The sequence below is a fragment of the Podarcis bocagei genome, assembly GCF_964188305.1.
Source record: "Podarcis bocagei genome assembly, chromosome: 12".
NCBI classification, from domain to species: Eukaryota; Metazoa; Chordata; class Lepidosauria; order Squamata; family Lacertidae; genus Podarcis; species Podarcis bocagei.
The window spans coordinates 27,359,612-27,387,007 of record NC_138137.1 but is presented as its reverse complement, the minus strand read 5'-3'; the positions used below and the strand labels follow the sequence as shown (position 1 = coordinate 27,387,007).

Below are 27,396 nucleotides of genomic sequence, written 5' to 3'. Positions count from 1 at the left end.
GATCAGTTAGTAGTTGTAGTAGCCAATAGGGCCAGCAGCAGGGTTTTCTGGGACTTGCAAAATGTGCACTTCTCCCTGACCCCGATTCTTTAGCTCAAAAGGGCTTGCTGTGACTTACTGAAGAGCAGAATCCTGAACTCCTAGGGAGTGATGTAGCAGCCCACTTTGATTTTCCACAAAGTACCCAGAACCTCATGTTTTATGCTTTCAAATCACATTTTTTAACTTTAGACATTGTGCTCTGCTCCCACACATATTTGCAAATCGCTGAATGTCCTTGTATATATATATATATATCTTTTACAGCAGACAACAGATGTGCCACCTCAAATGCAGTGACGTGTACCAACTGTCTTGCTGTGGGCCCAGAGTGTGCATGGTGTACTCAAGAGGTAAGCTCTCTTCTCCGTATTAGTCATCCTGGTACTTCTTTGTCTGCTTTAGCTGCTTCAATGCAAATGAAATAAGTCTTCAGCTCCTGTGCACATGAAATGACTCCCTAGTCAAAAGGGAAAATTCAACAATTGTTGGGGAAGTACAGTAACTGTTAAAAAACTGAACCTTCGTATTTTCGTGAGTAACAGGCCCATCGCATGAAAGCAAGAGGGGACCAAAATAAGAAGGGGGGAGGGAGCAGTTTATTCCTATGTACACATTACTGTTTTTTACTTATGTTCATTAAGGCTATATTAATGATGATAATTACAATAATGATTATTATTATTATTATTAACCTGCACAAAGCAGTGGTAGGCCAGGTCAGAAGGGAGCTATTTCTGGGGTTGCCAGAGCACACCTTCGTCCTACTGCCTTTCCCTCTCTTCTTTACCTCTTTGTTTTCATCCGTCCTTCCATCTATCCTTTGCTTGCTGCTAAGGGGAAACAGACACATTAAGAATGTGGGGTTCTTATTGGTTTAGCAGCAACCCCCCCCCCCACTTCTAGCTGCTTGTTTGACCTCCGAGAGGGGGGGGAGCACGAAAAGAGGGCCTTTAAGAAGCAAAAACAAAGACTTTCCAGTTGATTTAATTATTTGTTTGTAAGAAAAATAATAGGGAGGCAGAGAAAATTTAGGGGGCCATATATGATTTGCCATACACATGTTGGAGTCTCTATTGTGGAGAATGGTTTTGAAATACATTCAGATTTAAAAGAAAAGGATTGGTTGCAGAGTGACGCTCTTGCATTGTTTTCTAGGGCCTTCAACATGCACTTTCTAAGAGCTCCAGCATTCCTCCTCATAGAGACCATATGGATCAGCACAGCCAGTGTGGTGCCTTCCAAATCTTGTGAACTACTGCTCCCATCAGCCATTGGCTGGGTTGTCTGAGACTGATGAGAGCTGTAGTCTGCAACATTTGGATAGCACAACATTTGGACAGCGTCCCACTGACAACCTCTTATGTGGATGCATATTCAGCAGGTCACCTGAGTTGATAATTGTTTCTTAAAACCCATTTAATATTAGTTGGACATTACCAAATGCTTTAAAGAATGATGATTTGTGCTGAGCAGACCGTACTTTAGACAGAGCGTGCGGGTCTTGGGCATACACTTCTTAGCCCCTTAGAAACCTGTAGCTGTTTCATATATTGGTAGAGAGGGGCAACAACATCCCTACTGACATTGGAATAACAATTTTGTGGCCACGGTTATCGAACATCTTCCACTGCTCCTTGATTATCATTATCATTTTATTCAATCTATATCCCATCTTTCCAAAGGAGCCCAGGACAGAAAACACATCAATAATAACATAATTTTAAAAAAAATATCTAAGAACTGTGAATGTGCAATTCAGCCTGTGTACAGGTTCAGTGGATAATGCTTTTCTATGGTTCTCAGTTAGGTGGAGATACCTTTTGTCTATTTCTAGACTCTGGGGAGAAATTCAACTGAAATCATGGCGGTTGGGAATGGGGACAGTTCATTCATTCCCACTGCCACCATGTCCATAGCAACATCTGCACAAGTTTGGGGGTTTTGTGCTCCTGCATTCTATAAATACATACTTTCCCATAAACCTTAACAATTTAAAGTTCTAAGAAACATGTTTTCTCTATGTGTAAGAAAGACAAACTTTAGTAAGAGGGCAAACAAAGAAGGTGTGAGCATAGCACATTCTGTCGTATATTAACAAAAGGCATATTCCTCTTTTATATTTACCTAGGGAAAACTTCATTATGGGGGATTGCTAGGCATTCCAGATATTGACATGTTTTTCCATGACTCTCTGAATATTATTATCATTATTTACAAACAGCATAAATCTCTGCTACATACACATAAATGTGTCACTTTAAAAATTGTTCTCAGCTAGTCTTAATTGGATTAATTTTTCCAGTATGGCAATAAGGCAGATTTGATTACACCAAGCCAATCTTTAGTCACTCCCACAAAATGTTTCCAGTTTTTAGTAGTAACCATTCAGGGTACTACTAAGAGAAATGGAACCAATTATTTATCTGTTCCATTTGCATGTGGTCCATCCCAGTCTTCTTTTGGTCTGTGTAGGGTTAACATTGATGTGTTAGAACTGTGCCTTCTATGGAACATACTCTTTAAGACTTTCTCTTTCCTTGTCCTGCCTCTCCATCCATTCCCTCCCTTTTGAATTTCCCCCTTTATGTCTTGCTCCCTTAATGTATTCCAGCAAATAAATCCGAAATGGTTTTTGGCAATAAAGGCAATTCAATTATGTAGCTTTATAGCAAAATGCATTTTCAGAAGTGTTTTCTGTTCAATAAAAAACACTTGTATTGAGCATGCAGTTCTTACTATATTGTCATAGGACACAGGCTAAATGAAAGGCCAATTGTAATTGATGTCAGAGGGGCTGGTACATGCAAACATTTCTGAGATGGAAAAACCGCAATGAAGAAGAGAGAGAGAGAGAGAGAGAGAGAGAGAGAGAGAGAAGTCATAATGAGCTCACTTTTCCTTTTTTGTTATGTGAAAACTGCCAAAGCACCCTTCAGAAACCTTTATAGCAATTAGTCCTAACTTCTGTTTAAATATTTTGTTATAAAAACAAGTGTCTCTTTTTTTGGCACAACTAGGCATAATGCAAAATGTATCCGTGTTTCGTTTTGTCGTTTGTTGGCACTCTTCCCTCCCTGCCGCGGTCCCAGTGGAAATGCCCCTCCTCTGTAACAGCTATTAACCCTGGAAGGACAGTCCACATGAGTGCTTATAGGTGCTTTGCTTTAGGTGCTAATAGCCTGGTCCACAGCAGGGTTTGGGGGAGCAGTGATGTCCACCAGGCCTGTATCTGGCCAGTAAAATGGAGACTCCCACAGCTGGGAGTAGCCAGTGGGATAGGGCAGTGGTGCTTCTCTGACCTCCTGAAACAGGCATCACTACACCTTAAAAGGAGGAAGAGGAAGTTCAGAGTGATGCAAATGTACTGGCAGGAGCACCAGATTGGTTCTTCTGGTGCACAGTTGCTGTGCCAACCGCCTCACCCTCCTCCTCTCCCTCTCCTTTCTGCTGAGCTGCTGCAACGCCCATGCCAGGAAGTATTGCCTACCACTCCTACACACAGCAGCCCACATGAGTCACTTGGCATCATGTCTAGTTTGGACCTGCTAAAGCTCCTTTGGGCATACTGGCATGCCTCATTGCTCTTCATTAACTTTTCGGTTACCTGGCTATGCTTGATGATATCTCAGAATATAAACATTTCTTTGTCTCTCCTCTCTATTTTTTTTCCTCTCTCTCTCTATTTGCCTCTTCTCAAACAGGATTTCATGGCTGGAACAAAACAGAAGGAACGATGTGACATAGTTCTACACTTAATGAAAAGAGGCTGCAGAGCAGATTTCATAGAAAGTCCCAGCGCTGGTGTAACAATGCCTGCCGGTAATGCTAATGTACAAGTGGCACCAGGAGAAGTTTCAATCCAGCTACGTCCAGGTTTGTTTCTTAAAAAGAAAGTATTGTTTAAAATGTGTGTTGTTTTTTTAATTGGACACAGTTACTCAAGCAACGGAGATGGAGCATTCACACAGAGCCTGGTGTTTTCTTTTTAAACGAGAAAAGATACCTAATTCTGGAGAACTGTTACAGATCCAGTTTTTAAAAGGACTGAAAGCAGTCAGTTCATACTGATTTAAAAAATAACTCTTGGATATGCTAATCTTGTGAGCTTTCTATATTTTGTCTAAATTGGCTATGAAGCAGTTTTGGCTCCCGCGATTTTTATGGCCTTGGCATCTGTTTAAATAGCTAATGAGATGGCTTGTCACCATTATCCATTGTCTAATTTCCATTGTCTAACTCCCATTAAAATGTTCATCAAAATTGGATAATTATGAGTGAATAGGTCTGTATTCTGTTACCTCTCATCCCAGCCAAATCCTGTAAATGATACTTTGTATGCTTAGATTGCCTGGTCTTGTTATCTCAAATTGAACACAAGCATACCTACTATGGGACGCGGGTGGCGCTGTGGGTAAAACCTCAGTGCCTAGGACTTGCCGATCGCATGGTCGGCGGTTTGAATCCCCGCGGCAGGGTGAGCTCCCGTCTTTCGGTCCCAGCTCCTGCCCACCTAGCAGTTCGAAAGCACCCCCATGTGCAAGTCGATAAATAGGTACCACTTTATAGTGTGTTGCGCTGGTGCTGGCTCGCCAGAGGAGCTTCGTCACGCTGCCACTCTTAAGTGAGATGGGCGCACAACCCTAGAGTCGGACACGACTGGCCCGTACGGGCAGGGGTACCTTTACCTTTACCTTATACCTACTACAGGTGTGGCTTTTTTTGTTGTTTTGGATGAACTCCTATTCTCCTCACCCTCGCTTTTCTACTGACACACGCACACCCCTTGGCTGTGATGCCATTATGGATTCCACCACCATTGTTTGTTCATGTCTTCTTGAAATCCAACTTGTTTAGTAAGGTTTTACCTTGAAACCTTGCTCTACAAGATGGTGCAGAGTAACTTTGCATCTGTGCTTTGTTAAAAATTACAAACTGTTTCTGAGTCACTCTGTCCACCTTTGATCTGTGATTAGGTTCCCATCTTCTCTATGCAAAATGAAGCTCTGTCTTCCCCATTCACTCCTATGGGGAATCTTAAAACAGCACCCTACCAGATCTGTGCAGGCTGCAGTCCATTTGGAGCCTATTCACATGAGAATATTTAGAACAGGGTGAAGACACAGAGACACTACCAATATAACATTAAGTGACTACACGAAGAATTTTTAAAGTGCGTTTTGCTACTCCTCCTTTAAAGAGGAAAGGTAGCTAAGGAACCCAATTCAACCACCACGAAGTTGCTTCCAGTGACACGATCAACGGCTGGTTGCTCCAGTCACATGAACCACATCCTCTATCCATTCAGATGGGGGAATATCTTCACCATTAGTAGCTCTGTGAATCCCTAACTATCAGATCTGTCATTACACTCTTCTGCTTCTTGTACAGCAAGCCCGCTCTGGGCTTAGAGATCTTGTATGGACATGTGCCTGCATCACAGCAACTTAACTGGAAGTTAACACATCTGCCAGTCACCTGCAACGATGTGACTGAGCCAGCTGCTAATCCTCAGAATTAGAGCAGGATGTATTTACTGAGCATATCCTGGTCTTATTCATTTTAGAGTTGCACAGGTATAAGCCTGGTCCACCACAAACAGTTGTTGTGGTATGTTAATACTGAATAGAGTAGAAGTCATTGTTTATTCATAATGCTGGTGTTCCAGACTCTTGGGGATTTAAAGGGATGGTTTAAATGAAAGGAAACAAAAACTTTATTCACGACAAAAGTATTTTGTGCTGTGGGAGTTGCCTGAAAGTTTGGAACCTCTGTGTGGACTTTGTTTATAATAACATAACTTTGAGTGTGGTGTTAGCGCATTGAACTCCTATTCATTTGAGAACCAGTTAAGGGGAGGCTATGGCAATATTAGCTGCATATCTGCAGGCGTTTCTTAGTTGGCTATTTGCGGATGGTGCAGATATAGCATAATTGTATTGATTCAGACTTAGCTATTGCCTGACCTGAGAAGCTGCCCAAACCATTGTGAGAGCTGAGGAAGAACTTCAGGTTGTTATTTCATCTGCCTCCAGTCTCCTATGCATATTTTGCTCTTCCCAGCCTCACCTCAGTTCATCACCCTGCACTGTATTTGTATGTTATCACCATGACATCGGATCTCCCTGTTGAAATGAGTGGCAGGCAAGATTTAGTTAAGAGTAGATATGCTGGTACAGGGGTTGAAAGTTTCCAGAGTGAGCTGTCATGATATGACTTCATAGATCAACTGATCTCTGATATCTTTCCTCTTCCGTGCTCTTGAAAGCTAGCAAAATGTATAATGCAGTGCTACCCATTTCCTTGATTGAAAACAGGAATCTTAATGAGGTCAGCTTCATGAGCACAACTGGGAGAGCTTTTTAGTGTTTCTTTGATGCAGATGTCCAGTGTTGAGGAAGATAAGTCAAGTTTATGCTGAACTGTGTACTAGCACTTGCTCAACTACAGAGCCTTGTCCCCATAGCTGTGCGTATGGAACAACAGTCCCTTCTTTGCCCTGCCCCACCCCACTTGTTAGTAGCAAGCAGGTGGTCCAAGCTATAGCAAAGCTATGAGGCTTTGCTGTCCCCCTTGAAAGTTCACAGTGTTGAGAAAGTCACAGCTTCTATTTGTAATAGATATTTCATGGAGAAAAGCATGGAGAAAAAAGTAGAGTAGTTGTGTCTTTGAGAGCAAAGTGTCACATTATGTTAGCAGCATGCCTAATGGCGTTGATACTGGTATTTATAGCAGGAGCTTTTTGTTCCAGAGGAAGACTGTGCTTCCCTCTTGCATTCTCAGTGAGGGCCTCACTAGCAAAAACATAAGGAAACTGTGCCGCTGCTACTAGTTGCCCCAGATTTTTGCAGTCCAAATCTCCCATCAAATGTTAATCATTTGAAGGGAGGACCATGGTACGTACTAGCAATGCAACATCATGGTATTTGCCCCACTCTAATGGCATGTGGCTAGCCTACCCGTGAGAGCTGTGTGTGGACATCTGCAAGAGGGAGCCTATGTACGTTGGCTTCCATGTGATCATGCATGGCTCCTGATTTTTGGAAGTCTATTCATATAGTCTTCTCATTTTTGTAGATGTCCATATTCAACACGTGGGCATTGGAGGTGGGGCAGGGGCAGCAGTGCAGCCCTACCACTCATATTTGTAAAGCCCCTTTCACATGAGTGATGTGTGAATGGGTCTTCACTTGATTCTGTATCCCTCCAGGTGGGCAAGCAAAACCACTCAAGCCAAGCTAGAGACATGTTGTTGGATTTCATCCACTGCCCTTCTGAAAGACAGCAGAGGCCAGATGATGAAAGGTTTTCAAACACCATTTCACATTTACATCCCTCCAAGGAATTCCCCTAAGGAACTTGGTGTATGAAGTTAACCCCCCTTCCCCCCACACAATAACTATGTGCTGGAGGTTATGCCAAGAGATAGCCACTTAACCAAAGCCGCTTAATCCTTCAAGGATCTGCATATTCTATGTATCATTGCCATTTTCTTGTTAGCATTGGCAAATGTGGAGGGAAAACATGACCATCCCTTCCATGGAATAGTGTTATGATCAAAGACAATAACAATTCTGCTCATGGAAATGATTTACGCTAAATCAGGCCGAAAGAGAATAGCTGGGATGAAAAGAGCAAGTTACTGGGAAATTTCGTTTGCTTTTCATTCTCTCCATTCAAGGGGGAGTATCCAGCAGCGACAACAAGCAAGGCTTCTGTCTTATTTTTTATTTATTTTTAATTACTAGAGAAGCTTAGTAATGCTGCTTATCTGCCAAGTTAAACAAGGTTTCAGCCTGAGACATTTGTTTGTTGTGTAATGGTTTGCACAGGAAAGACACATAGATACTTCTGGATTGGGTAGGGCACCCCTTCCAACTATACCTCCTACAACTAGGGCACCCCCCATTCTGGCATCCAGGGATTCAGTCATCTTAGTGGCTGCCCTTGTTTGGGAAGTGGGTCTGAAGTCTTTGACTTTTCCAGAGTGCCGTGCATGCTAAAAAAGTTCATAAAAATGCGCCCCCTGGGATGCAGGATAAGTGTTCCGTTGCGGAAGAGAATGTGGGGGACTTTCTGGGATTGGCAGTTTGCTTGTCTCATTATGTGGCTACCCAAGTAGAGAGCTGCCACCAGAACTGTGGCTCCTGTCCAGCAGCTGGAGTCCTGAAAGCTGTGAACTGGAGAGTTGGGAAATGCTGATGAGCCTAAACTGGAACGGAACCTAAGTTGTAGCTCCGCTTCCTGAGCAAGGATATCCCATTTACAGAGAAAACAAATGGGTCCATTCAGAAATTGCCAGCCCTGCACTAATGGCTACAATTTGTATGCAAATCAATCCATGTTTTTGAGTCATAGTTTTCTATTACTTTGCATAATGCAAGACCGATTTCGCACCCTGAGAGAAGAGAGGGTGGGTACCAAGGTGAATAAAGACCTGAACTTTGTTAATGTTTGCCCTTTGAAGATTTACTAAATCGTTTACTTGAAAACTTTTAATTGCAAACTGAAGCCTGTCCTGGAATACCTGGCAACTTGTCTTGTGTCTTGACAGATAACATTAGAAAAATATTGTGATTTCTTTGTGTAGTGAATCCAGTATAAACTAATAGCACCCCTATTTTATTAAGTACTTAAAACCTCTCCATCTCCTAAGTTGTTTCCATCTCTGGCATTTCCATTGTTATACACCCCCCCACACACAATTTCTTTTATTTAATGAACCTCTGGCAAGTCATGCTCTTTATGATTTACACTCTTCCCATTCCTGCCTAATTTCTTTCTAGAGGAACATATCCTGGCATTGTGGCTTTGTACTGTGGATCCAACCACATTTATCTTTTTTCTTTATTAAAGATGTATTACACACACATTTACTAATCCGATTTATATCATGCCCTTCTTCTCAAAGGATCGTAGCATGGCAAACACATCAATGAAAAAAACATTTATTAAAAAAAAAACCAGTTTAAAACATGCTCTGAACCACTGATCTCAGAGGTGCCAGCAACTGCATTGATCAGCCATCAGGTGTGCTCTGGTGACTCACCTAGACTGGTAAAGAAAAAATTATTTACAATGGTACCTCGGTTTTTGAATGTCCCCATTGACAAACGTTTCGGAACTCGAACGCCGTAAACCCAGAAGTAAATGCTCCCATTTTCACACATGCCTCAGAAGTCAAACGGCTTCCACTAAGTTTTTCTCAATTTTCTCTATTAAATTTGCAGTCCTTCCTTTGTGTCTTGATTTTCGAACGTTTCAGAACTCTAACAATCTTCCGGAACGGATTACATTCAAAAACTGAGTTGCGTTGTATGTGTGATATGACATTGTGTCCTACCAGATGGCGATGTGGAGTCCTGTTTTTCTCTTACCTGTTTTCCCTGTTTAGATTTACGTTTTAAACTGAAATGCTTCTTTGATGTGTCTAGGTCCAGCCTCAGTGTATACACAGAGAGAATGAACCTGGACTACATACAGGGCATGCTTTGAAATAAACTGGTTAGGGAGAGAACACCTTCTCTGGAGATTTTAGAAGGACCCCTGTACCTCCTGAGGTGATGTGTAGCATCCTGCCAAGTAACAAGTGGAGCATAGCTTGAGGCTCATGTGCTCTGGTGCAATCCTCATCTTCAGAGCAGGAGCCTCAGAGTGGTGAATTCTGCTTCACAAGGCTTCTTGTGTGTGCTATTTATTTATCACCAGAAGGAGGAGCACTTGACTCTTGCTGATGGGGAAAATCCAATTGCTAGCACGCAAAGGACCAAAAGGAAACTAACCTATTCTGCTCAGCATTGGTAGTAGTTCGGAGAAATGAGGAGACAGAGGGGGAAAGAGAGTTTCCATTGAAATAGAACAGGGCAAAGAGATCTTTGCAGCAAATCGAGCTCGTTTTCTATGCGCCTTGGAGCTCTTAATTCCCCACTTGTAGTGCAAAGCAGAGACATCACCTTGCCAGCAAAGGTCCGTATAGTTAAAGCCATGGTTTTCCCAGTAGTGATGTATGGAAGTGAGAGCTGGACCATAAAGAAGGCTGAGCGCCAAAGAATTGATGCTTTTGAATTATGGTGCTGGAGGAGACTCTTGAGAGTCCCATGGACTGCAAGAAGATCAAACCTATCCATTCTGAAGGAAATCAGCCCTGAGTGCTCACTGGAAGGACAGATCCTGAAGCTGAGGCTCCAATACTTTGGCCACCTCATGAGAAGAGAAGACTCCCTGGAAAAGACCCTGATGTTGGGAAAGATGGAGGGCACAAGGAGAAGGGGACAACAGAGGATGAGATGGTTGGATAGTGTTCTCGAAGCTACCAGCATGAGTTTGACCAAACTGAGGGAGGCAGGGGAAGACAGGAATGTCTGACGTGCTCTGGTCCATGGGGTCACGAAGAATCATAGAATCATAGAGTTGGAAGAGGCCACAAGGGCCATCGAGTCCAACCCCCTGCCAAGCAGGAAACACCATCAGAGCACTCCTAACATATGGATGTCAAGCCTCTGCTTAAAGACCTCCAAAGAAGGAGACTCCACCACACTCCTTGGCAGCAAATTCCACTGTCGAACAGCTCTTACTGTCAGGAAGTTCTTCCTAATGTTTAGGTGGAATCTTCTTTCTTGTAGTTTGAATCCATTGCTCCGTGTCCGCTTCTCTGGAGCAGCAGAAAACAACCTTTCTCCCTCCTCTATGTGACATCGGACACGACTAAACAACAACAGTGCAGAGCCAAAAACACCCAGCCTACTTATGTAGCCTCATCCACAGGCTGCAAACATGGAGAATCATTTGGGCGATTGGGTGTGGGGAGGAAAATCAGAATTCTGTGGACAGGGGCATCCTCAAAGAAGGTAGCAGCTTTTCCCTCCTTGGTCTCTATGCTTTTTTCCTCCAATCCCTGGTTGCATTCATCGTGACACACACAAACACACCATGTGTTATCAATAACACATGGTGGCATACCGAGAGACAAAAGCAGGCCCCTGTTCACCCAGAAGTTGAAAGCTAAAACAGACCATGGGCAAGAGCAAGATAGGGAAGGAAGAGGCTGGGGAGGAACAAACATAGACCAGTGCATTTATAAACACTGATAATCTGGTTAATCAAAATATGGAAGATTGAAAATATGATTAAATTGCTGAATTTGATGAGAGCTAGAAAAGGAAGACAACAACCACATACTTGTATTGCAGAAAAATTGAGTTACTTGTAATGTATTGGGACAACAAAGTAAACCCACATACATTATTATGCATCATGCAATTTGACTCTCAGATACTTTTTTATTTATTTCTGAGTGCATGAGAAATTAGTAATTACTATTGCCAATGGGAAATCCTATGTTTCTAATATTTAATATTATTGATGTGGTGTTTTGAAATATTGTTTCTTGTTTAAATAAAACTTTTTTCAATGTGTATATTAAGGGAAAGTGTGTTAGTGAAAGTAATGTACAGAAATGTATTTTATTGGAGGAAATTGCTTGCAAAAACCTATAGCAGAAATTGCATACAAAAACTTGTCTCTCAGCAGAGATTTGACACTAAAATGTGCTCACACACAGGCATGCATGCACCTGGGAGAGTTAAGTAAATAAGCCAAAAGAAATGGGATTTAGAAATAAGATCTGCTTGCAGAATTTTTTAATGCAACACTAATACTCAGAAATACTTATTACAGTTCTGTTTTTTAACTATCAGGCTCTGAAGCAAGTTTTATGTTGAAAGTCCAGCCACTGGAAAAGTACCCGGTCGACCTTTATTATTTGGTTGATGTGTCTGCATCTATGCACAAAAATATAGAAAAATTAAACTCTGTTGGATCTGATTTATCTCAAAAGATGGAAAATATTTCCCTTGATTTGCGACTTGGATATGGATCTTACGTAGATAAGACGGTGTCGCCTTATATTAGCATTCACCCAGGAAGAATTCATAATCAATGCAGGTAAGTAATTTGTAAATCTAACTGGAAGCTCACATGTGTCCTAAACTAAACCATCCTACGGTGTAACCCTAAACATGTTTACTCAGAAGTAAGTCCTCCTGAATTCAGTGGGACTTTCTCCCAGGTAAGTAGAATTAGGATTGCATCCTGAATTTAAATCTTTGAGAAGGGCAAGGTATGAAACAAATGATCTAATATTTCTATTTCATTTTGGTTTATCTGCTGTAAACTGCTGCAGTGCCTGCATAATGTTTTGTTACATACCGGTAACTGTATTGATGTAACTGGTGTGCTGCTTCCTAATGCTTATTAAGGAAGGCCTATAGGGCAAGGGCACAAGGACCTATAGGGCAAGCTGGGGAAATGCTATCTGTTTTTACTAAAGTTGCTCTGTGAACACTGACCCATGAGCCACATTAAGTTTTCCAGAATAAATAGTATGCACTAAACAATCAAGATTCTACAAGCACATCTTGTGTACGTGACGTGAGTTTGCTTTCCTGTGTTGTTATAACTGGGAGCAGAGGGCACAGGAGCTTAATTTGTGTCATTTTCTATAAACTTATCCTAAAATGTATTGCAACTTTTTGTTGCTGATGACTTGACTGGGGTTTGCTTGTGGGGCGGGGAGAAAGGAGATGAAGAAAGTTGCACCTGCCGGAGGAGGTTGCAGATGTTTTCCCTCTTCCCTGCTTCTCATGGCGTTCTTCACATTTGGCACACTTCCCTATGGGCTGGATCCAATGTTAGCCATCCTTGGAGAAAACTCATTGAAATTAATGGACATGACTATCTTGAGCTCCTTTAATATAAGTGGATCTGTTCTGAGTTTAACTGAGTTGGCAATAACCAGACAGAGAGCCTTCTTGGTGGTCGTGCCCTCCCTGTGGAACACCCTCCCATCAGATGTCAAGGAAATAAAGAACTACACAACTTTTAGGTGACATCTGAAGGCAGCCCTGTATTGGGAAGTTTTAAATGTTTGACTCTCTCTCTCTCTCTCTCTCTCTATATATATATATATATACATACACAAGCTACCCACAGTGGCTGGGATACCCAGCAGGATGGGTGGGGAATAATAATAATAATAATGGCAAAAAGTTTTGGCAAATTAAGAAGGAAAAGCTTCAGGTTGGTTAGATCTGTCATTTCTCTGTCTTGTTTATTTTTCTTCGTGGTGGTGAAAGGGGAAAGGCTTTTTATTCTGGTCTTTCAACCTTCTCCCTTACTTTCCATACATTATATGGAATCATAAAATGTCATAGCACATAGTTTAAGGATGGTGAAACCTATGACCCTCCAGATATTGGGCTCCAGTCCCATCAGCTCCAGCCAGCATGGCCAGTGGTCAGGAATGGTGAGAGCTGGAGACCCATAGCATCTGGAGGGCCACACATTCCCCACACCTGACATAGTTCATCAGCACTTACTCCCTTTTTGTAATAACATGGATTTGTGTTTAGTGTGTATATATTTATAGACAGAAATGATGTGCGAGCATTGTGCCGCTATAGCCAACTATTAACTTAGAACTAATTCCCAAGCAGAATTTTAATAGAATTTCACTTTTCATCTTTTTGCCAAACAGTGATTATGATCTCGATTGTATGCCTCCTCATGGCTATATCCATGTCTTATCGTTGACTGACAAAATAGCAGAATTCAGAAGTGCAATTAGCAAGCAGAAAATCTCTGGGAATATTGACACACCTGAAGGAGGCTTTGATGCTATGCTTCAAGCAGCTGTGTGCCAGGTAAGAGGCAGCCAATAAACCAGCAAAGGATCTGCCTTTTATCCTAGTGTTTGATAGTTGATCTAATCCCATAGTTCTCCAGTGCTGTCAGCATATTGTAGCTTTTCACAGAACCAAAGGCAGTTGTGGAGACCTTCCATTGCTTGTGGTGCTCATGTTGACCTTTTCTCTCATCGTCCCTGCTCAAAAGTGCTTTTGCAGATATTTTTAGGACTTCAAGTTGTGGTTTGAAAAAGCCAGGCCAGTTCCCAGCAGGTATCATATATGTTTGTTGGTATGAAAGTCTTGGGTAGTTATTGCTGTTCTTGAAGAGTCACAGCCAAATCTAGAGCAGTTGGGCAACTATGCTTCCCACAAATGCTTTTTTTCATTTTCAGTATTAAAGCAATTCTTAAAATAGTAAACTGGGGGTAGCCAAAGTGGTGCCCTCCAGATGTGGTCCGGAACTGCAGTTCCCATCAGCTGCAGCCAGCACTGCCATGGCAAGGCATGCTAGGAGTTGTAGTGCTATAACATCTCAAGGGCACAACATTGGCCACCCCTCAGTAGATTAAAAGTGAACCTTTGGATACCTGTTGTGTCTCAGGCACTTTAAATCAAGTAGAGCCTACAAACCAGTACAGTACCTTTTAACTAATGCTTCTGTCTTCTTCATTTGCTTTCACCCCATTAGCTTGGTTATTTTTTTCCCTTCCTTCCCTTAGAGCCATATTGGTTGGCGCAAAGAAGCCAAGCGCCTGCTTCTCATGATGACGGATCAGACCTCTCACCTGGCGCTTGACAGTAAATTAGCGGGGATAGTAATCCCTAATGATGGAAACTGCCATTTGAAAGATAATGTGTACGTCAAAGCGACCAGTATGGTAAGGTATATGTCGTATACAGCATTGGCTTTGAACCGTGGTTTCCCCAAGCGTTAGAAGGGTCTCTGTAATGAGATGCTCCTGCTGGTGAGGCATGAACTACAGCTAGAACCAGCTCACTCAAATGGTTTCAGCCTCCCAGTCAGTACAGTGTGAGTAGTGTTGTTTTCTTCATCATCCCACCTCTTATTGAGGTCTTTTCTTCCCTGCTTACATTATATGCTGTTCCAGATAGACAGGAGTGGTAGTCTCCTGCTCAAGGTATGCTGACACGTTTTGTCGCAAGAATTAAACACTATGTTCGTTGTGAAGGCCTGGGATCACTTGGGGGAGATTGGAGTAAGCTATGTATTTTACATTGTAAACTGAGTCTAGAGAAAGTGGCAAGTTTATGCTAGGGATGAGCGACCTGAGCAACACAAACCAAAGGGTGCAGCTCCTTTTCTTCTGCATGCTGAAAGCTCCCATCTATTATAGCATCTGATCAGCCTGTGGGTAGAGTTGAATTTTGGTTAATCTTCGTGGATGCCCAATAAGTGGTGTGAGATACGAACCCATACTGAGACCAGGCTCACGTGCAGGATGAAGGAAAGAGAAAAGTTGTGAACAGCAAAGTGAAGGGAAGTGTGTGTGTGTGTGTTTCCACTTAGCACACCTGCAAATGCACAGTGCTGTGCCTCAACACAGAGAAGTGTAGCTCCTTTTGTTTGTTTGCCGCTCTGTACTTTTGAACCCAGTGCGTTGGTAAAAAGGCGCTCACACGGCTACTGTCATGAGCTTCCCTTTTCTCTAAGGAAACACACTGCAAAGATGGCAGAACCCTGTTAACTGCCCAGTATTAGTTTTAATGAAAAGGTATGCCTGTTCTATTAATAACAGAATGTTATCAAGTGCATGTATCACAGATATATGCACTGCAGGGAGCTGATACTTGCCGCTGATACATTGCATGTGACTCGACCATAAGTCCATTCATCCAGACTGCGCCTGACTCATTTACTCAGTCATCTTTCAGCTTCTTTCTCTTTCTTCTTTCCCCTTTTATTTGGGAGTGGAGTGGTTTGCTCTGCAGATATGCTAATATGGGAAATCGCATGTGGTGTTTCAGTCACTCATGTTCTTATGATGAGTCAGGACCCACAGCAGCCACCACCTGACCTTAAGTGGGTTGCAGCAGCCCTGCTAGCACTATTTTTTGTTTAGGGTATTTTTTAGGAAGAGTAGAAAACAGGGCAAGAATTAAAATGGATGCATAGTTTAAAAACATATTCAGGCTAAAGATGGGTTCTGATAATTAATTATAATCAAATGGCTGAAGACTACTGACCTAACTTGCATACATGCTGACAGTTTCGTTTAGTTAAGAATATCAAGTGATAACTGCTGTTGCCATCTGATGAATGTAATATATATACTTGTCCTAAGGCTTGTTTCACTACAAGCATTCAGGGATTTATGGTAGAAGAACAATCATGTATGTAAGGTTTCTTATTAATTTCACACTCATAGCATTCCTTTAGATCATATTAAACTACAAATGCCACACAATGTATCTCCTTTTTTTGTTTTCAGGAGCATCCATCACTTGGCCAGCTTTCCGAAAAGCTCATAGACAACAACATTAATGTAATTTTTGCAGTCCAAGGGAGCCAATTTCACTGGTACAAGGTATTTTTAAACGTCAGAATTTCACAATTTTAAGATAATAATCACAGATGCCTTTTAACTGTAACACTGTTTTTCTGTAGGACCTTTTGCCTCTTCTGCCGGGAACTACTGCAAGACAGATAGAATCTCAAGCAGTGAATCTCAGTGACTTGGTGGTAGAAGCCTACAAGGTATATGCTTTGTGATGAATGCATTTTTCATTAATGTTGGTTTGGGGGAAGCAGCTGTTAAAATAAATATTCTGTGAGCTCCAGGTACAGGTGCAATACAGCAAGATAGTCAAGGAGTTCCTGCATACCTATAAATAAATATATAAAACACTGTTCTCATATAATATTACATAAAACAGTAAAATACTACAGAGAAAACTATCACCGTATTTTTCGCTCTATAAGACGCACCAGACCATAAGACGCACCTAGTTTTTGGAGGAGGAAAACAAGAAAAAAAATATTCTGAATCCCAGAAGCCAGAACAGCAAGAGGGGTCTCTGCTTTCGCTGTTCAGCAGTTCCTCTTTGTGTTCTGGCTTCTGGGACAGCTGCGCAGCCTGCATTCGCTCCATAAGACGCACACACATTTCCCCTTACTTTTTAGAAGGGAAAAAGTGTGTCTTATAGAGCAAAAAATACGGTAGATCTGTTGAAACCAATACCTCAGTGTAAAATAATTACGGCCTAAGGTTAAACTTTTCTGGAATAAACACTCTCCTAATCTTCAGTCCGGTTTTGAGGAATAAGAAGGAATAAATTACTGCGAAATATTGATGATTATGATGATAATACAGAGACACAAAGAACAAGCAGTCCATAAGAACACTGGAAGCCAATAGCAAAGCAGCCAGTCACCAGAATTCAAAGCTAAAGGCCCGTACGGAAGGGCTGTAGCTTGGTGGTGGAACATCTGCTTTGCATGCAGAAGGTTCTAGGTTCAGTACCTGGCATCCTCAGGTAGGGTCTTCCGCCTGTAGCCCAGGAGAGCTGCTGCTTAGGCAGTACCACTTAGCCCAAAGAGCTGCTGCTTAGGCAGTACCACTTAGCCCAACTTTCTGAGGCAGCTTCCTGTGTTCTAAACTCCCCTTCCCTCCTTCCTTTAGGTTAATAATAACTATCTAATCTACAAAATGTCCCAAAGTCCCATTCTAACAAATTTGCTGTGGTGAGGTCTGTGGTTGGTTCCAGGAGGATTCCTGAACAATAACAACTGTCCACAGAGAGTAGAATGAAGCAAAAAGAAAAGAAACCAGAAAAAAGCTAGCCTTTGTCAAGCTTGGGTCAGAAGGAAATAAAAATCTTCCTTTACTAGCAGCACATTGCTTTACCCAAGAAAATCACTTAAGAGTGGAAACTAAAGGCAAAAGCCAAAAAAAGCCAAACTGCCAAAAAAGCCCACATACCTTCTCTTTACTTCTGAGGAAAATCAAGCTAGTGTACAGTTATCAAGAAAATATGCTACTAGGACAGGGTGAGAAAGATCGGGGTTGGGGAATAGCCAGTGTGGTGCCTTCAATATGTTGTTGGACTACAGCTTCCTTCAATCCCAGCCAGTATAGCCAATGGTCAGGGTAGATGGGAGATGTAGTCCAATGACATCTAGGGGTACCATGTTGGTGACTTTCTGTACTAGAAATGTTCCCATGCAGCAATTGGATATACAATATATCTTCAATGTTTCTCACTGAAATTAGTTGTAGCAATCAAATTGATTTATATCTGCTTCGTAACTAGCCTTGCTTTGATGTTCCATTTTTAATTGGGGCAAATGGCAAGGAGATGCATTCTTGGAAGGAGATGTCATCTCTCCAAAGCCATAATTTACAAATAGATAATGAGAAAACCCAGCAAAAATGGCACCAATTAGAGCTGCGTCTAAACATCCCAAATTAAAAATCTGCTTAAGGTCTCAGCATTTAAAATTCTACATCCCTACTTAAAAATAGGCAAATGGTATATAAAAGAGAGAGTGATGAACTAAAAAGAGAAACTTTATGTTGTGTGTGTGAAATTTCTTCCATTGCAGTTCACCTGAGCTCAACTATTGTAATTAAAAAATATCAGCTGCCTATATTTGATTGATGATGGGTCCAAGATACCTCTGAATTTCTCTGTAGTTTCAATTTTTAATTGGGAATTTACCAAACAGGTGTCATAAAAAAGTTATGAGCTCATGGCATTTCTACAGATTTGGGTTTTTTTTTAACACTTATCAGTTTAATTGGTCTTGCTCTGCTAAGGACACAATCAGCAGAAATCCAGGCAGCCTTGCATCTATGCCAAAAGATTCTTTTGCTCTCAGTTTCAAAACAGAAAACAGTTAATGGCTTCATCACAATTCAAAGCTCCAACATTTTAGCTTAAAGAAACCCATATCTCACCTTTTCCCCAGTACATCTTTGGTTCCAACATCAGGATGGAACTTACATGATGCACTTTTGCTTGTGATAAGATGGCACTGTGAGCTTGGCCAGAAAGGAATCTCATTTTCATTAAATCTGATGGGTTTTTATCTGTAATCTAATTTTTCATAGAATTGTAGAGTTGAAAGGGACCGTGAGGGTCATCTAGTCCAACCCCCTGCGATGCAGGAATCTTATGCCCAACGTGGGGCTCGAACCCACAACCCCGAGATTAAGAGTCTCATGCTCTACCAACTGAGCTATTAACATACTTAGTGCTCTGAGAGGCAGTGAGCACATTCAGAATAATCATTTGGTGCAGCCCTGTACCAATTAAGACTGTGTGGAGGCATTGCTTATTTGATTTTGTGTGTGTGTAGATGAATAGATACTCCGTAAGCTTAGAAAATAATCCCTGGATTTAGAAAAGTATCACATCATGCAGGGAGAGAGGCTTCGAACATTGTCTTTAAACCAAATCACTCCATGCCCCCAGCAAGTGTAGAGATGCTAGCAGCTACACACTGCCATGGCAGCCTTCTTGCCACAGCAAATAAGGGATTTGCTTGTCTCTTTCTCATTTTGCTCTGTGATTAGCATTGCCAACAAAGAAAACAGCTTGCACAGAGTCTCGTGCTCAATCTAGCAAGGATAAGAAAGGTTGGTGCCACAAAAGCGAGGGGCATCATTCTCCATGATGGATGGGTGGGGAGAGGGACATCTGGAAGTAGGTATTCCAGGTGCTAACAGCAGCAGTATTTTGAAAGCCAGTGTCCACTCAGTAGACATAGAACGGAATAAAGATGTTATTGTGTGAACTTGCCCTATAGCGGTAGAACGGAATGCTGGATTTGTCACTGACATTGTAAGATTAGCTGGAAACCCCAACATTGCTGTCCTCCTCCTCCTCTTCAGGATTACAAGTTCCCCTGGCATGACTGTGTGATATATATAAATGGAGTCTTTATGCAGAAAACAATTTATTCCTTTATCCAGAGACAGACAGGCTCTTTTGTTCTAGTTAAATCCACTGAGTCAGGCATGCTGCCACTGTAGCACATATTGCCATGCAATGTGATGGAGCTCTCTTGTTTTTTTGGTTCCCCACCCCCACCCCTGCAGAAACTGCTCTCCGAAGTGAAAATTCAGGTGGAAAACCCCATCCAAGATATAAATGTCAAGGTCACTGCAATCTGCCCTGATGGAAGTAGAAAAACCGGCGCGGAGGGATGCAAAAACGTGAAATCCACAGCTGAAGTACGAGCATTCCTTTATTCACAAAGGAGGCAAAATATTTCATCAATGTTTTTATAATAGCTTTTTCAGTGGAAGAAAGATTTGGTATGGGTTTTAAAGTAAATATCTGTGGGTCGTAGTCTTAGGCCCTCCAGATTGTTCGTGGAGTTTATTTCTTCGGAGCTTTGTTTTCCAGTTAAATCCATGGATAAACATTTCTGCTCCATGGTTAGCAGTAAGCAGCTGCTTTTTCAAGATTTCCCCAGGCTTCCAGGAATGAGACATTGTGCCTGCTTGAAAGTTTTGATCCTAGAGCTAATCAATTAAAGTAGCTTTTAAATAACTGGTGTGAAGGCATGCAGTTATTTTAAAGATGTGCCCTGAGGTTTTTGCTTCATTTCCTAAACCATTCAGAGTTCCTGATGGATGGTCATCAGAGTCATCTTTATTATTCCAGCACACATCTTTGCCCATGGCTAATGTTCTAGGGGTGCTGTGTGTTGTACCCCTAGCTTCTTCATTTAGACGCTCCTCTGTGTATGTGAGGCTCCTCGGGTAAAGCAGATAAGCATTTTCAGATTGTGAAGCTGACATGTAAGCCACATTTCACATTTGCAGTGGATGAGTAGACGGGGGCATTAAAAGCACCACCAAAGGCAGTAACTTGCCCACAGTTAAGGAGGCCAATTGTGCAGTGTGTTTTTTCTTTTAGCCCTTGCAGCTTCCATTCTCACAGAGGCAAGCCGCTTTTTCAACTGAGTACAGTGGTACCTCGGGTTAAGAACTTAATTCGTTCCGGAGGTCCGTTCTTAACCTGAAACTGTTCTTAACCTGAGGTACCACTTTAGCTAACAGGGGCCTCTCACTGCCACTGCACCACTGGCACACAATTTCTGTTCTCAACCTGAGGTAAAGTTCTTAACCTGAGGTACTATTTCTGGGTTAGCAGAGTCTGTAACCTGAAGCATTTGTAACCTGAAGTGTCTGTAACCCGAGGTACCACTGTAGTAGTTTGTGGCAGCTGCTACAGAGAGAAACATTAAAAAAACAACAACACAGTACTAGTGGCATGTAAAGTTCTGCTTGCATGTAAATTACTTTTTGTTGGTGGCCTCAGAATGCAGTGTGCCAATTCAGGGAACACCAATGCATGAAGATCACAAATAACTGCTTGAGTGATTAAGCTTTTTCATTTCTGTGCTTGTTACTATTAATAATGACCATTTATATGGGACCATCTATGACAGCATACAAATTGCGTCCAAAGCTTTTGGGCAAATATCACATTGAAGGTGGTCCTAAGAGAGGAAAGAGATCCAGCTAGTGCTTATTGGTTTTAAATTATGGCTAATTCTAATAGGCCACCCTGTCTCATTCAGGATAATATCCGAAAACAATTCAGAGAGAGGGAGGGAGAGAATTGTGACAGGTGTTCTCTCCCCCACCCCACTAAGAAGTCAATGTTTTAAAAAGAATATATGCTTATAAATAACTTGCATTTTTCAACAGCTTCTATAAAGCTCCAGTACGATTATAGGGCTGCTTTTCGACGATACAGTAAAAGAGTGCTTCTCATTTATTGCAGGTGCTCTTCAATATTTCCATTGCCATGAAAGGATGTGGTACAACCGAAGGAAGAAAATACATGACTCTCAAACCGCTTGGTTTCAATGAATCAACCAGAGTTAATATACACAAAATATGTGCTTGTCAGTGTGAGGGCAGCATAAAGCACAAAAGGATATGTGTCGATGAAACATCTCAGGATGCAGAGACTCTGAGCTCCAGCGACAAATTCTCTTCTGAGCAGTGCAAGATGCCCAAGGGCCACCTAGTCTGCAGTGGTCAAGGAGACTGTGTAGATGGGAAATGCATTTGCCACAAAACCAAACTTGGCACAATATATGGTAAATACTGTGAAAAAGATGACTTTTCCTGCCCTCATCACCTGGGAAACTTATGTGCTGGTAAGCTCCAGAATTTCACTATATTTTACCAATTCAGCTTTTAGTCTTTTTCAGCTAAACCCAATTTCCAGAGAGCTCCATCAAACCTAGCAGGACCTCTAACATGCACAGGATTTTGCTGTTAACTAGATTTGTAGCTTGCTTTAACCCTAAGCCCAAACTAAGTCACACTATTGGTAGGTAACACCATGTACCTACAACAGAATCAATATCTATAGTTCCTCACAAAGCTACATCTGCAGAAATAGACAAATGTATAGCCTCAAGAAGCTTACAATATAAAATACACAAGGGGTGGATGTGAGGGGAGGGAGGACCAGTAAGGAAAGGGAAAGAAGAAGAGGTGGCAGAGGAGCAGCTGTGGGCAAGTTCAGATATGCGTACTTAAAACTTTGTTGCTGGTGGGATTGAAGTGGGTAAATCAAAAACCACACCCAAAGAAGTAGAGATTTAAAGGAAAGGGTATTTGTTCATCCAGTCTGGAGAGAGCTCCACACATCAGGGACAGCAACAGTGAATGGATGGACTCATTTTAAGAATCCAGGAAAACTTTGGATTGGTTAAACGTATGATGAGTCTGGAATGAGCTGGCTAACTTGCTTCTCTGAGATGGTGCCAAATAGTCTTATGCTGCACAGTGCCCTTGACACAAGAGCTTTCTCTTTCTGCTGGGAAATCCCCCCCCCCCAAAAAAAAGAACATGCACACCAGATTTATTGATTGATTGATTTACATACATTTGATGCAAATTACTGACACTAAGGCAACTCAGCTTCTTTTTGCTTCCATTTTCAGGAGAGCTTGCTAGTCGCCAAAATATTTAGCAGTGTGCAGAAAAGAAAAGAAAACAAGGTTGCTCACCGGTAGCTATTGTTCTTTGGCAATTTATCCACACGCAGTCCCATCCTTTGGGAATCCACTCCCAGGTTAAAATCTGGCAATGGGAATCTTAAGGAGGGAAATAATGTCGCCTCGGGTGTGCCCAAAATAACCAAATGTTAGGATAGTTGCCTCCAACTTGAAGATATGCCTTTCGATGACTTTCCTGCCATGCGAACTCCCATTTGCATGTGGATTCCTTTCCAAGGGCAATAGTTTCAAGTAAGCAACCTCATTATTTTCCCCAATGGCTTGTGAAGTAGGTTAGTAAGTGAAGCTGGGAGTTGCTAACTTGCCCCGGGCCACCTAGGGAACTTCATGGCTAAGTTTTTCTTCAGTTCTAGTCTACTGTCAGGTGTTCTTTGCATCAGCTATGTCCATCACATGAAGAGCGGCCATGCTTGCTGGCCCAACCATTGTGTCCTTGCTACACCACACACACACACACACACCCTCCATGCATTGTGCGGAAGTGTGGTGATCCTTCTCTACATGTGTAGGTTCCCCTAGTGGTGTAGAACCCCACACAAATGTTAACCTCAATACCTAAGAAATGGTTTTGTACTTCATACGTCAGGGGTGGAGAACCAGATGTTGCTGGATTACAGCTCCTCTTATCCATGACCACGAGTCATGTTGGTTGAGAAAGGTGAGAGCATCTAATGACATCTGCTGGCATATGTAGCTTGTGGTTTAACAACTATCGCTTCTTCACAGTTTCGGTGTATTTATGGCACCAAAACTCTACTGAAAAACAACCAATTTTTTTTTAAGAGCTCTCAATTTTAACCCGCATACCTTTCTTAAGCAATTTTTTAAAAAATGGAACACATTAATTTTACACCTCATCTTCCCACCCTGATAGTCTCAGGCAGATCAATTACCTATTTTCCATCTCTTAAGCATCTTGAGTAACGCTTAACCACAGTTTCACTAAGAAGCAAAATATCTCACCATCTTCTTTAAGCCAATAATCACTTAAGGGTATACAGTGGTACCTCGGGTTCAGGTTACATACACTTTAGATTACAGACTCCACTAACCCAGAAATATTGCTTCAGGTTAAGAACTTTGCTTCAGGATGAGAACAGAAATTGTGCTCCGGTGGCGCAGCAGTAGCAGGAGGCCCCATTAGCTAAAGTGGTGCTTTAGGTTAAGAACAGTTTCAGGTTAAGTACGGACCTCCAGAACGAATTAAGTACTTAACCCGAGGTACCACTGTAATAAGTTTTCAGAAGCTGTGATCAATAAGGCTCAGCGCAGGAGACCTTGAAGCCCCTCTCTAGTGAGTCATGTACCCAGGGCCTCACCCATTCCTTCTCTGCCCTTGTAGGCAACGGTGAATGCGAAGCAGGCAAATGCAAATGCTCTAGTGGCTGGGAGGGCGATCGTTGCCAGTGCTCGTCATCCTTACGAAAACACTGCATGAATTCAAATGGCCAGGTCTGCAGTGGAAGAGGAACTTGTGTGTGTGGAAGATGCAAATGCACCGATCCCAGCAGTTTGGGCCATTTGTGTGAATTCTGCCCTACTTGTAGAATAACTTGCAGTGACAAACGGTATGTTTCCTCAGATTTATTTTTTTAATTGCGGTCTCCTAAAGCAGGTATGGGCAATATATACTGTACATTCCTACTGGCACTTCTTTTACTGCTGCCTTGTGGCATCTTACCAATGGGCTGGTGACTCCAAGGACTAAAAACCACAGCATTGATCCATCATCTACAAAGTGATGGTCTTATCATTTCCAGGATACTCGATAGGTTGATCACTTTGGGCTGACCCTCATGAGTTACTGACACACATTATGTCCCATACAAAAGCCCTTAATCGAGCCTTTTTAAGAGCTAAGGACTTCCCCTCTTGTTTGACTTGCAGTGGAAATTAAGGTTGCCCACACTTTTTACTAATCAATGCCATCTTGTGGAAGCTGAGTACATTAATTGCTCTTCATCCTGCCCACCCCTCACATCCCAATCTTCCAGTGAAGGGTAAGTTAATGTCATGGCCCCTCACGGAGTGTGTTTTGTGCTTCTTTGTTATTGCCTGAGAATCCTGAACCCTCTTGTTTTGGGCCAGAAGGCTTTGTACAATGTGCTAGGCCGCACTCGCCGTGAAGTTGACAAGCTGACATCCCATTCTGTGACTCCCTGTTGACTCAGGCTATTCATGACTAGAAAGCAACACTCGAATGCTAGTGCTGACACAGGGAAGTGTGGCCTTTCTGTCTCTTCCTGCACCTCTCTTGAGCAACTGCAATTGTTCTTAAGCTACAGATCCCAGAATTCCCTAGAGGCAAAGAATACGGTTGGAAAGGCAATTGTTGGGATACAAGTTGTTGTTGTTTCTCAGGGTAAAGTCTTGGTGGGCAGGATGTGGTCAATCAGCTTTAATTTACCAATCTCTGTCCTGCATTATCTCAGAGAAGTAGTAAAAGACTGGTTAAAATGGACCTTCTGGAACTTTTTCACGTTCTGAAAAGCTCATTGCTAGCTGAGTTCCTAAGGATGTTGATAAATATTATTTTAAATCCCAGTCATTCAACTATACATACTGAAGGCTGGAATTTTATTATGTGGTTGAAATTCTGAGGTTTTCTTATATCTGGTTTTTGTCTGTGCGGAAATCTGTATTATTTTTGCTTTAATAATAACTGATTTTCAAGATTGCTGTTTTTATTTGTTGTAAGCTGCTTTAGAAGGCTTTGCCCAGAAAACCAGCATGTAAGTCTTTTGAAAGAAAGACTAGTTTGATGGCAGCTTGTGTATCATTTTTGATACCTGGCCATCTACTCTCTTAAGCAATCTTGAATGGGGGCATGCTGTACTGTCGCTGTTGCTAGTAACAAAATGTAACAAAATGCTGAGTTTATTGATCCCTGATTTTACTTCATAGTCATGGGTAATCCAGAGAGAAAGATAGATATTCAATTGCGTTTTGGTTTACAGGAATTGTGTGCCCTGTCGTCACTCCAACTCGTCTCAGATTGCGCTGGACCAGTGCAAAACCTCGTGTGCTTACAGGTTGCATTATACTGAAAAATCTTCAGGTAAGTGAAAAACAAAATCATCAGTATCAGATTGCCTACAGTTGCCTTGGTGACATAGCGAAGAGACTGGCTTTTGTGGGTTGTAGCTCAAAAGAACACTACTGATATGGGGGTTGTTGCTGTTTTTACAATAGAAGGCATTCCTTGTTCTAGCTAGTATTAATATTTTCACACAATAATTAAAGCAAAATCTCTTTTCTCTTGAGAACGTAAAACCTAAATAATAGAAAATGTGGTTGGCTGGCATTGGCTAAATGTCAAGGTCGGGCATTTCTAGGCCTTTGAGAAATTAATTCTGCTAATGACAAAACCAGACACAGTAATACAGGAAGGAATATTTCTATAAGCCTATTATTTCACACTCCGCTTCTCCATATACAGCTACTCTTATTTCACATTATGAGGCGTGAACAGTTGGAGCAAAATGTGCAGTTGAGTCTAAGGCTTTTAAAGTATATCCCACCCCTCCTATTATCTTGGGAACTGTAGTTTACCCCTCACTGAGTTACAATACCCTGCACCTGTACAAACTTGTTTCCTGGATTCTTGCCGGGGGGGGGGGGAGGCTTGAAATATATGGCATGTATGCAGCCTAGCTCTATAAACTTAAGAAACCCTCTCATTCCATATAAACTCCCCCAGAATTAAGATCATGTCCCTGATCTCTTAAAAGTACAGACACTACCAAAGGTGGGGCTCTGATCCCTAGAGAAACGGAGGCAGCTTGGTGGTGGCTCCATGAGGCACTGCAGGCAGAGAAAACTGTACTGCATCCTCCAGCAAATTAACCAGGAGAGCTCTTTTAAGCTGTCCAGAATTTCCTGACTCCCACTGAGGGTGAAGGACCTCTAGAACAGGGGTCGGCAAGGTTTACCTCGCCTGGGCCGGTACACTCCCGCGGAGATCACTCCGGGGGCTGGATCGCATCTGCGCAGGCGCAATTTCCGACACCGCAGAAGCAAGTCCGCACTGCGCCAGTGTAGTGCAGCGCATGGGGACTCGCCGAGCAGGCAGCTCAGTTCGGAGGCGACTCGTGGGCCGCTTAAATGACCCCCGTGGGCCGCTTGTGGCCCATGGGTCGCAGGTTGTCGACCCCTGCTCTAGAACATGGGAAGGCAAGCTAAGCCCCGTGGGCTGGATCAGGCCCAATTGCCTTCTGGATCCGGCCCACGGACAGTCTGGGAATCACCGCATGGATCACTAGCACACACGTTCTTTCCCTCTCCCTCACATGGGGGTGGCGGCGGTGCCTCCTCCCTCCCTCCTCCTGGCTTCTCCCCGCCCTGCCTAGAGGAGGAAGGGAGCTGGGCTTTGTTGGTGCCAGCAGGAGCAGCGCTCGAGCAGCCACCATTTTAAGCAGCCCCTCTCTGGAGCCCTTTTGTGCACCGCTCGTCATCCCACTGCCGCTGCCACCGCCAGCCCCTGCTGCTCGCAAGACACAGGTAAGCAGCCACTGGGGCTCGTGGTGCTCTTGCATCATTCCCCCCCCCCCAAGGTCTGAGGGACGGTGGACCGGCCCCCTGCTGAAAATGTTTGCTGACCCCTGCTCTAGAACCTTTGAAGACCTCCTGTGACCAACTGGCTACACATTTTGAAGATAT

At 42.5% G+C, this 27,396-nt stretch overlaps 1 protein-coding gene and 1 long non-coding RNA gene across 2 annotated transcripts in view; one reads left to right on the top strand and one right to left on the bottom strand.

The window, feature by feature from the left end:
• ITGB8 (integrin subunit beta 8) overlaps positions 1-27,396 on the top strand; it is a 45,712-nt gene that overhangs the window by 15,096 nt on the left and 3,220 nt on the right. Inside the window, exons 2-12 of the mRNA XM_081164556.1 lie at positions 307-392; positions 3,744-3,915; positions 11,736-11,982; positions 13,574-13,739; positions 14,444-14,602; positions 16,175-16,270; positions 16,351-16,440; positions 19,787-19,921; positions 21,486-21,867; positions 24,080-24,305; positions 25,695-25,795. Coding sequence (XP_081020682.1) covers positions 307-392; positions 3,744-3,915; positions 11,736-11,982; positions 13,574-13,739; positions 14,444-14,602; positions 16,175-16,270; positions 16,351-16,440; positions 19,787-19,921; positions 21,486-21,867; positions 24,080-24,305; positions 25,695-25,795 — 1,860 coding nt within the window. The remainder of the gene's footprint in view (positions 1-306; positions 393-3,743; positions 3,916-11,735; positions 11,983-13,573; positions 13,740-14,443; positions 14,603-16,174; positions 16,271-16,350; positions 16,441-19,786; positions 19,922-21,485; positions 21,868-24,079; positions 24,306-25,694; positions 25,796-27,396) is intronic.
• LOC308570261 lies at positions 364-10,353 on the bottom strand. The gene is made up of 3 exons (XR_014001053.1): positions 5,518-10,353; positions 3,647-3,753; positions 364-499 (listed from the first exon to the last, which is right to left on the bottom strand). It is a non-coding gene; the product is annotated as an uncharacterized lncRNA (long non-coding RNA).